This window comes from Alligator mississippiensis, chromosome 10, assembly GCF_030867095.1.
Source record: "Alligator mississippiensis isolate rAllMis1 chromosome 10, rAllMis1, whole genome shotgun sequence".
Lineage (NCBI taxonomy): Eukaryota > Metazoa > Chordata > Crocodylia > Alligatoridae > Alligator > Alligator mississippiensis.
The window spans coordinates 41,116,845-41,127,943 of NC_081833.1; the positions used below are offsets into that span (position 1 = coordinate 41,116,845).

An 11,099-nucleotide genomic window follows, 5' to 3' on the forward strand; every position below is an offset into this window, starting at 1 on the left:
CCTTTTGAACTCTCAAGGTACCTGGTGCCAGCCTCCATGAGCTCGTGCCTTCTGGGAAAGACAGCCACCCTTTGGGGACTCACAAGGATTTGAGGAATGTGTGATGAAGCTCCCCCAGCTCTCAGTGCATAAGCAGGATGCCACATAAGATCTGTGCTTCTGCCTGAATCCTCCTCCCCTGCCCCTCCCTCCTCCCCCCCCCCACATTGATCAGCAGTGTCCTAAAGCAAGAGCATAGGGCAGGTGAGGCCAGGCTCGGAGGTGTCATTTATTGTCTGTTCACATGGGAGCCACTGCCAGCATTAATTGCACTGCCAGCATTAATTGACTGCTATGATCTCATTGATCCAGGGCCTGAGCTTGGAGACACGGGTGTAAACACCAGGGCTGGAGGGGGAGCAGGTATTGCTTCCCCAAGAGACAATCCCCACCAGGGTCCAGATGCCATCCTTCTGGCACACCAGGGGGCCACCAGAGTCACCCTGCAAGAGAAGCAGCATCAGGAGGTTGGGGTGGGGGAGCCTACTATCCTGTGGAACAAATCATCAAGGATCTGCCCACCACCCCTTGCTCTTCAACAGAAAAAAGCTGCAGGGAGTGAGTATGTGCTTTCACAGATGGACCAGTATATCCAAGAGAGTGAGTGCAGGGACCACAGGCAGGGATGAGGAGGGGTGGATGGAGAGGAGCATGGCTACTCTGTGGTGAGACTAGTGAAGCAGTGGATGCAGGCATGGGATCATAGGAAGGTAGGACTGGAAGGGACCTCATCAGGGCATCTAATCCAGTCTCCTGCTTAGGGCAGGATTGTCCTGGCCTAAATCTCCTGGCCAAACTGTCTGTCCAAGCTGCTTTGAAAATGTCCATCCTCTTTATAATCTCCCTGCAGGTATTTGAAACTGTTATCAATCTTGTCTTCTTCAAACTAAATAACCCTACTTCTTCCTCAGTCTTGTCTTCTACAGGCTAAATAACCCTACTTCTTCCAGCCTGCCCTCATAAGTCATGCTTCACAGCCCCTAGCCATTTTTGTCACTCTGCTGGACTCATTCCAATCTGTCTGCATCCCTTTTGAAGTCTGGGCACAACACTCCAGGTGAGGCCCCATCGGTGCTGAAAAGAGAGGAAGACTCACTTCCCCTGATTTGCAAGTGACACTCCTGTTAATATAATCCAGTGTTGGCTTTTTTTCAGCAAAAGCACACTGTTGGCTCCTATTCAGTCTTTCTCTGCAGTACTGCAGCTCAGGCAGTATATATTTGTGGGTCCAGTTATTTAATTCCAAGTGCAGAAATGTCATGAATTTCACCTGATTGATTGCAGATCACTTCTCCAGTGTATCTAGGTCATTCTAGATTGTAGTCTTACCCCCCAGAATGTCTGCAACTGTGCCCATCTTGGTGTCACCTGTAAATCTGCTTAGTTTGCACTCAGTCTTGTCATCCAAATGACTAGATGGGGTGATGGAGACAGTGTAAGGAAAAGCTGGAGCAAGGAAATGGCTAGAAGGGGAGCATCCTCAGGGTACTGGGGCTTCCTGGGCAGATGGAGAGCCTGGAGGTAGGGTAAAGGAGGGCTGTGTGGAGGGCTGGGTACCATGCAGGAGGAGGCTCCCTCGGCACCTGCGCAGACCATGCAATCCTTAATCCTGTAGCTCCAGTATGACTTGCACTGTGCATTAGTCAGGAGTGGAAGGGCCACCTGCTGCAGCTTCTCAGGGGTCTTCTGAGCTGCAAAACATGGCAAGGAACAGGGAAAGCATTCAGCAGAACAGTGCACAGGCCCCCAGGTCCTTGGGCATGCATTCCTGGTACTTTCTAGCCCAGCAGACCCAGAATATGACAGAGCTACCTTGGAGCCTCAGGTCCTTACAGTATTTGCACAGGCTGGGGCTCCAACAGGAGGGACTGTGGAATACGCAGGACTTGGGGTGCCAGTTTGGTCCCCTTAGCTGATCCACTGTGTTCCCAAAGAATGAGTGGAGGTGGTGGAATTGAGAAGAGGGGCAAGGGTGAGTTAGTGGGGGCAGCTGGCTGGAAGTATCACCCGGCTGGGCCCAGAATGCTCTCAGGTGTTGGGGGTTGTGAGCAGCAGGAGCAGCCTGGGTGCTCAGAGACCTCACCATTGGGGTTGGTCAGGCCCCACCCTGTGGTGACACAGGTTATGCCTCCAGGGAAGTAGTCGGTGGCTTCAGGCAGGCACACAGGAGACACACGGGCCGTCATTTTGGCTGGAGTGGCCAGTTTCAGCAGAGTGATGTCATCTCTGAGCGTGAGCATGTTGAAATTGCGGTTCTTGAAAACCTGTCAGAGAAACAGCAACACTCTGAGACCTGGTGCTATCCAGGAGACCCTACACTGACCAGGGACCACTGCACAGGACCCTCACAGACCAGGTCATCCCCAACAGACCCACAGAGACCAGAGATGACTTCTCCAGGACCCACAGAGACTAATTCCACCAACACAGGACTCAAGCAGAAGACACGGCTCCCCCAGCAGGACCCCAGGGTGACCAGGTCCACTGACAGCAAGACCCGTGGAGGCCAGTTCTACCACCACTGAGAGCCCAGGGAGACCATGTCCTTTCCCCCATGGGAGCCACAGTGATCTTACTGTGCACTCACTACACATTCAGACGGGGTGTGATGGGCATGCAAGGCTCTGCGCATGTGGCAAAGCGGGTGTGTCCCAGGCTCCCCTCAGTGACAGAGGATGATGCTGTAGCCTGGCCCCATGGAGAGGGGTGGGATCCTGGGCAACCCCAGGGTGGACACAGCACAGAGCCAGCCACCTACCTGGGCAATTTTCAGGACTTGCACATCCTCTCCTAGAAAGCCCAGGTCAAATGCACCCAGCACCACACGGTCAGTTGTCCTGCAGGGAAGTCACACTCAGGAGACAGGAAGTGCACATTTCCTCCCACTGCCCTGAGCTTTTCATAGAGGCTCTGCAGAGTGGTTCTTAGCCAGTCAAACTGTGGCACGGCTACTGGGGAGCCTCTATGCAAGGATAGAGGCAGGACATTGATGGAGCAGCAGACATCAACCACAGATAGATCTTGTGAAGGCAGCCCCTGTGGCAGGAACCTGGTGCCCTGCTGCAGCTCATCCACCTCTAGCGCAATTCCCTGAGAAAGTCCAGACTTTCATGCAGTTTCAATCCAACCAGATTATCTACAGTCCTCCCTGTCTCATTCTATGCCCCCAGTGACTTCACCGTGCAGGAGGGCAAAAGCAGGGCACCTACTTGACCCCACAGTGGGCTGCAGTCACCACCCAGTCTTCACTGATCAGGGAGCCGCCACAGAAATGGAATCCAGTGTTATCCTGTGATGGGGAGAGGAGACAATGAACAACCTTGGCCATAGGGTAGGCACACGCCAGAGACACCCCTTCCTCTGGATCCAATCCTGCCAGCAGGGCACAGCCCAGCCTGTCTCCCACAGAGATGCTTTTCCAGCCTTTTTCCCCATTGCAAAGACCCACACTGTCCCAAAAGCCCTGCAAGTGAGCACAGACATCAAGTTACAGGGTCTGAGCCAGCATCCTCTGAGCTCAGCAGAAGCCTTTTCCCCAGTTTGACATAGCTGTGAGCACAGTAGTTCACCTGATGGGAACAAGCTTTGCCCATAGTGCTCCACTGCTGGGCAGCCCCTCTGGCACAAGTTGGGGCACTCTACCCAAAGATCCCAGGAGGAAGCCTCCTCTTCCAGAAAGTACCTGAGCTCCCAGGGTTGCCAGAGAGATGGCCTGGGACTTCCACTGGCTACCCTGGCACAGGAAGACCCAGGAACCTGCACTTAGCTGGGAACCTGCAGCTGCCAGGCTCTGAGCGGGTGGGACCACCTTCATGGAGCACCACGCCCTGCCCTCTGCCCAGCAGCTCCCTGCTCTTTCAAAGTTGGGCCCCTCCTGGGTTTGTGCCCCATCTGGGCACAAGGGGCTGTTGGGCTCTCACCTGCAGGGAGACTTGCCAGGGCCAGGAACCAGGGATCGCCTCCTCACCATTCACAATCCGGGCATAGCCACTGATGATTGGCTGAATGGCAGGGGTGCCGCAGCCTGGCGAGAGAGCAAGGGTGTTCATAGATCCATAGATTTATAGATTGTAAAGCCAGAAGGGACCTTGGAAAATCATTGGGTCTGGCCCCCTGCACCAAGCAGGAAAGATAACTGGGGGTCAGGTGACCCCCCAGCAAGGTGACTGTCTGGTCTCCTCTTGAAGATTTCCAGGGTAGGTGATTGCACCACCCATGGGCAACTGGTGCCTCCTGAGTCTGGGGAGGCATCAGATTGCCGACCGGGGGGGAGAGTCCCCCAGAAGCTGATTGCTGAGCCCAGAACCACCAGCAGTGAAACTGGCAAAACCAGAAGTGCACTTCTGCCGGCACCTCCTGTTTCATGACTGGCTTCCAGGGGGTGCACTGCCAATCTCAGGGGGTGCAACTGCACCCCCTATACATTGCCAATGGCACCACCTCTGGAGGGAGCTTATTCCATGGTCTGGGCACCCTGACTGTAAAGAAGTTTTGCCTAATGTTGAGCCTGAATTGATCTTCCAGGAATTTGTGGCCATTACCCCTGGTTTTCCCTTTGGGTGCCCTGGTGAACAGTTGCTCACTGAGCCCTTGATGTACTCTCCTAGTGTAGTGGGAAGATGCTACCAGGTTCTCTCTCAGCCTTCTTTTCCTCAGGCTGAAAAGTCCCAGGTCCCTCAGCTTTTTCTCATAGGGCTTGCCATGTAAGACTCTGATCATACAGGTGGCTCTTCTTTGGATTCTCTCAAGCTTGTCCATGTCCATGTTAAAATGTGGTGCCCAGAACTGGACGCAGTACTCCAGCTGTGGTCTCACCAGTGCTGAGTAGCCTGGAAGAATCACCTCCTTGGTTTTGCTGGAGACGCATCGATTGATGCATGCCAGAGTATTATTGGCCCTACTGGCCACAGCATCTCACTGCCAGCTCATGTTCATACTGTGGCCTATTATTACCCCCAGGTCCCTTTCATTCGTGTTGCTGGTCAGTTTGGTGCCACCAAGCCTGTAGGTGTGTTGTGGGTTGCTTGTCCCCAGGTGCAGCACTTTACATTTCTCAACGCTGAACTTCATCAGATTCTAATCTGCCCAACTTGCTAGCCTGTCTAGGTCTGCCTGTAACTGTAGCCTACCTTCAAGCGTGACCACGCTGCCCTGTAACTTGGTGCTGTCTGTGAACTTGGTCAGTGAGCTCTTCACCCCTACATCCAAATCATTAATAAAGATGTTGAAAAGTACTGAACCAAGCACCAACCCCTGCAGGACACCACTGCCCACTTCTCGCCAGATCTGTTCACTACGACTCTCTGGATCCTATTCTGCAGCCAGTTTCTCACCCACCTGACTGTCTTGGAGTTAAGCCCACAATCCTCAAATATTCACATGAACACATCGTGGGATACTAGATCAAAGGCTTTTTGGAAGTAAAGGTATACAATATCAGCCTGCTCTCTTGTGTCCAGGTGGCGAGTTACCTGGTCATAGAAGGAGGTGAGTTTGGTAAGGCAAGACCTGCCTGCGATGAAGCCATGCTGGCTGTCATTCAGAATCTTATCTTCTGCAAGCTTATCTTAGACTCCTTGATGAACTTTTCTAGGATTTTCCCTAGATGGAAGTTAGGCTGATTGGCTTATAGTTACCTGGGTCCTCCCACCTGCCCTTCTTGTGGATGGGCACAACATTGACCCTCTTCCAGTCCTCAGGGACTTCTCCTGAGTGCCATGAGTTGTGGAAGAGTTTGGCCAGGTGTTCTGCAATGACATCAGCTGGCTCCTTCAGCCCTCTCAGATGAAGATCATCAGATCCTGCTGACTTGTATACATCTAATTTTTTTAATTGGTCATACCCCAATTCTACAACAATAGTAGGAAGGCGATTATTGCTACCGTGCTCATACTCTATTTTATCTGGTGTGGTTTTCCCCTTGGTCCAGTGAAAGACTGAGGTGAAGTAGTCATTCAGGGATTCAGCTTTCTCCTGGGTGCTGGTAACCAGCTCTCCTGAGTTGTTGAGCAATGGCCCCACAGTCCCATTTGTTTTCCTCCTGTTCCCTATGTACCTAAAGAAGAACTTCTTGTTGTCCTTGATTCCCATTGCTAATCTAAATTAGGCTGCCACTTTAGCTCATCTTATCTGTTCCCTGCAAATGCAGGCCATTGTGCAATAGTCCTCCTTGGGGCCCACCCTGAGCTTCTATTGTTTATAAGCCTCTTCCTTCTTTCTTAAGAGGACCCTGTTTAGCCAAAAGGGTTTCCCAGCTCTTCTGTTACCTTTTCTCTTCATGGGAATGGGCTTCCTTTGTACTTCAAAGATGGCCTTAAGGAACAATCACTCTTCATGCATACCTTTCACCTTCAGCCCCTGGTCCTGCAGCACTTGCCATACCAGTGACCTAAGCTTGTTGAAATTTGCATTTTTAAGTCCAAGACTTCAATCCTGCTAATCCACCCAATTTGCTAGCCTGTCTAGGTTTGTTTGCCTTGAGATGGACAGTGATCATGATGGTTTCATGATCGCTGTCGCCCAGACTTCCCTCTATATTTATATTGGTCACCAGATCAACTCCTTTGGCTAGGACCAAGCCTAGCAGAGCATCACCTCTGGTTGGCCCATGCACCTCCTGAGTCAGGAGCTCCTTGACACAGGTGAGGAGAATCATGACAGATCCAACTTGGCTGAGTGTTCCTCCCAGGAGATGTCTGAATAATTGCCCAAATCAACCATGTTACATGTGCAGCTGCAGTCAATTCTCGAGTGAACTCCAGATTGAGTTCCTCCCCCTGGTTTGGTGGTCTGTAGTATATACCTACAGTTAGGTCTCTCTCAGTGTGCCCCCCTCCCCCCACAACTTGACCCAGAGGGCTTCAAGCCGTCCATTTTTGGAGCTTATGTTGGCCTCCAAGGAGATGTACTCCTCTTTCACATATAGAGCAACGTTTCCATCTTTTTTCTCCACCTGGTCCTTTCTTTGCAGGGTGTGACCCTCTATAGCTACACTCCAGGCATGTGAGGAGTCCCACCAGGTCTCCGTAATCCCTACTAGATCATAGTGTTATCCAGGCCCCTTGGGGTTCACCAAAGGGAATGGCTGTGCAGAGGCCCAGGAGCTCCAAGTGCACTCTAGCTGTGGCTGGGCAGTGATGGGGCTGATGTCCCACTATTTGAAGCACTGACCTCCTGGATCAGCCACCCTTCCTGAAACCCCTTCTAGGAGGCCCCAGCCCCATGTCTCTCCTTCTCCTACACCCAGCTCTAGGTGACTTACAGCATTTGCCCTCAGCATCAAGATTACCTGCCCAGGCGGCGCTGATGAAGGCCAGACAGGGCAGGATCCAGAGGAAAGCCATTCTGCTTCTCATGTGGGTAACAGAACGAGTTCCATGGATCTTGTCCCATTATATACCAGACCAAGGCAGCTCTGAGTGAGGAGGTGCTTGGGAAAGGAACAGGCATCAATTTGCTGCTCTCGTATCTGGAGACCTTGGGAGATAAGCAGGGCAGCTGTGTCACACCAGGCCTGGGGAAGCCATGAGCAGAGAATCAGGGGCAGGCTGGCAGGATACTGGGCTGCATCAGGTTATGGGATATCAGCAGCTGCTCTGTGGGAGATCAGAGAGCTGGGGAGCTGCCCATGAGCAAGAACTGGTGGGCTGAGGCCTGAAGAGCAGGGTTATCAGGGATTTCATAGATTTCATAGACATTAGGGCTGGAAGGGACCTCGGAAGATCATCGAGTCCAGCCCCCTGCCCGAAGGCAGGAAGTCAGCTGGGGTTGTAGGATCCCAGCAAGATAATCATCCAATTTTTTCTTGAAGGTGTTCAATATAGGTGCTTGAACCACCTCCGATGGCAGGCTATTCCAGACCTTGGGGGCTCAGACAGTAAAGAAATTCTTCCTTATGTGCAGCCTGAAACGGTCTTGCAGTAGTTTATAACCGTTCAACCTCGTCATCCCTTGGGGCGCTCTGGTGAACAAACGTTCCACCAGATACTGGTGGTCACCCCGATAAACTTATAGGCGGCCACCAGATCGCCCCTGAGCCTGCGCTTTTCCAGGCTAAAGAGCCCCAGGGCTCTCAGCCTGTCATCGTGAGGTCTGTTTTCCTGCCCTCTGATCATGCACGTGGCTCTTCTCTGGACTCTCTCAAGCTTCTCCACATCCTTTTTGAATTGTGGGGCCCAAAACTCGCCAAGGCCGAGTACAAGGGGAGAATGACGTCCCAGGATTTGCTTGAGAAGCATCTATGGATGCAAGCCAGCATTTTGGTCGCTTTACGAGCTGGGGGAGACACTCTTGAATCTTGCCCTCATCTTGAGTGAGCAGCTCTTCTCATCCCAGCCCTTTGGTGTCCTGCCAACCTCTCTAGGGAGAAGACTACATCTCCTCACACCCCCTAGTTTGGTTTGTCATCTGCCTGCTCTTCCCTCAAATAATAGTCTCACCAGTAGGCTACAGCCCATGCCTCTAGGCATATTCTTTGGCATCTTTGGGGAATTAACTCATGGTCATTCAGGGGATACAGCTGAACCTAAGGACTAAGATCCTCAATCAGAGCAGACACAGAACCCATGTGGACCAGGCATGGTAACACATACTGCGCAGAGAGATATAGTCTATCCCCTGCACAGACAGAAGCTGACATAGCTTTGCTGCTTGTGTTCCCATTAGTCAGATGGGAAGTGCTTTCTCTTTGCATAGTGCAGTAGTTGCTGTTGGTGAGATGACCTGTGCTATGCCCCTCAGATTTTCTGTGGCAGGTTTAAGGGCAAGGTGCATGGGGGGAGGGTGTGGCACCACAGTTACACCCCTTTTAGGCTGGGCCATGGATCAGCTTTCGGTGCAGGGTCTGGGGTGGAGGGGAGTGAGCACTGCCGCATCTCCTTTGCCCCACTGTTGGATCTGCTCTGGGGTAGGGGAACCAGGATTTCTTCACAGAGAGGATAGGAAGTGCAGGGAGTATCGAGAGGACCGAGCTGGTCTTTGGTATGAGGAGTGAAGGGCCAGTGACCTGGCATACTGGCATTAGCCCGGGAGTATAAATGGCCTGTACTGCCCCCTGGGCAGCAGTGGTGTTTGGGGCAGGGCAGTAGTTGGAGGTTGGCTGCTGGTGGGGGACATGGCATGACGTGTGTTGAGTGGCCAAAAAAACCCACTGATTTTTGGCAGCAAAAAAAATATCATCTGCAACACCCTGGCTGCTGCTCCTGTACCATGCACCACTGCCCCTGCTCTGCCCTCCTTGCTGCTGGAGCTGGTGCTGGTGAAGGGACGGTACCCTTAGGCAGTGCCTAGGACTCAAGCCCACCCATTCTTATGCCACTTCATTTCCCCCCTGGGAAACCAGGCCCATATCTGACTTTGGTGACTTCATCTGACTTTGGCTGGCTGTGTGAGCACCTGCTCATCTTTCCAGACCAAACATACTGCCTGGCAGGGCTGGTCATCTCTGTGGTCATTGAAAGTCTTCTCTTAAAAAGCTGGGCAGGCTGCAAATCAGGCCTGGGTAAACAGTTCAAGGTGTGGTATGTTCTATTTACTTGCAAAGGCAACCCCTCATTTTTCCGTACACAGAAGGAATCAAACCAACTAGAGACAGTTCTCCTGTCTGGAGTACACAGGTTCTGTGAGCTAGTCCCTTGCAGGGACCCCTCTCCAGGCCTTTCCTCCACATCATGCTACTAACTTCTTCAAGCTGTCCTGGGGCTTCCTACTCTGTCTCCAGGGTTTAGGATCATAGGGTCATAGGAAAGAAGGACTGGGAACTCACAAGGTCATTTAGCCCAGACCCCTGCTCAAGGCAGTGTCACCCCTGATGCCAGCTTCCTGGCCAAGTGCTTGTCCAACCTGTGCCTGAAAACTTCCAAGGATGGAGATTCCACAACTTTTCCAGGCAGCCTGTTCCAATGTTTGACCACCCTCACATAAAGTTCTTCCTAATCTCAAACCTAAATCTCCCCTGCTGCAGCTTGAGGCCGTTCCTCTTAGGCCTTGTCCCCTATCACAGAGATTTTTTTTAAATTTAAATTTTCCGTATTCCAAGCCAAATCAGCCAAAACAAATTCCAAATCCGAGAGTCAGTCCAGAACCGTAAGTGGCCCTACTACCGGCAAACATCCTCCATCCCCATCTGGGGCTTCAGATGTTTCCAAAACCTTTGGTGGGCATCCTACTTGCAGGCCCAAGCCCAGAGGCTTGCGGTTCAAATGCCCTTGAGTTTTGCTTGCCCTTAGCCATAAAGCTCTTGGAGCAAGCAAGGGAGGAGGCAGAGAATTTTATTTATTTTTTGTTGTAAAAATGTGTGTGTGTGTGTGTGTGTGTGTGTGTGTTACAATACAATACAATAACCCGTTACAATATCTGCATCGCACACAACACACCTAAAATAAGCAAATCCTGGTTCCTCAGACTGGGCAACACTTCCCTTCCACCCCGCCCCGCTTGCGGGGTCACATATTCAGTTCACCTGTTGTCTATGTTATTGTCGCTCCAGCTCCCGCTGGAGGACCTGCTGCTGCCGTTGCTGTCCTCAGTTCCACTTGTCTCTTCCTCCTCTTTGCTGTCATCACCCAATTCTCCACTCAGGGGACGTTGGATGATCCTGTGCCACATGTCTCTGTGCCAGGTGGCTTTGGCCGCATCCTCTCCATCCTCCATTACCGATTTCTGGTAGTAGGTCTGGAGTTCGCTCAGAGCCATTTTCACACAGCCTGCTACCTCTACATCCATGTGCCTGTACAAAGGAGGTTCCTGGCCTTCCACAGGGTGCTTCTGATGCAAGACGCAAACTGGTCGAAATGGGGTGACGGGTTCCCCTGGTGTTTGGCGAGGTGCCTGTACAGCACCGCTTCTCTGGTTAACCGGCTCAAGCCGGTCACTGCTTCGCAGAGCTGCTTCACCCTTTTCCATACCTCTTTGGCTCACGTGCAGAGCCAGAGGACACGGTTGATTGTCTTGGTGGCTCTGTGGCAGTTGGGTCTGCCCAACTGACCCTCTCTATGTCTCCGGGCCCTCACTGGCAGGGCTTGGTGGGCTATGAGCCAGTGCAGGTCCTTTTGATCTTTGTG

At 52.2% G+C, this 11,099-nt stretch overlaps 1 protein-coding gene across 1 annotated transcript; it reads right to left on the reverse strand.

Moving 5' to 3' along the window:
• Positions 1-291: 291 nt before the first annotated feature.
• Positions 292-7,382, reverse strand: LOC102566903 (chymotrypsinogen 2). Its single transcript, XM_006262205.3, has 7 exons — positions 7,328-7,382; positions 3,960-4,063; positions 3,249-3,328; positions 2,798-2,876; positions 2,123-2,303; positions 1,597-1,730; positions 292-482 (listed from the first exon to the last, which is right to left on the reverse strand). Exons 1-7 carry the CDS (start codon positions 7,380-7,382, stop codon positions 321-323), a joined length of 795 nt encoding a protein of 264 aa, XP_006262267.2. The 3' UTR covers positions 292-320.
• Positions 7,383-11,099: the final 3,717 nt, after the last annotated feature.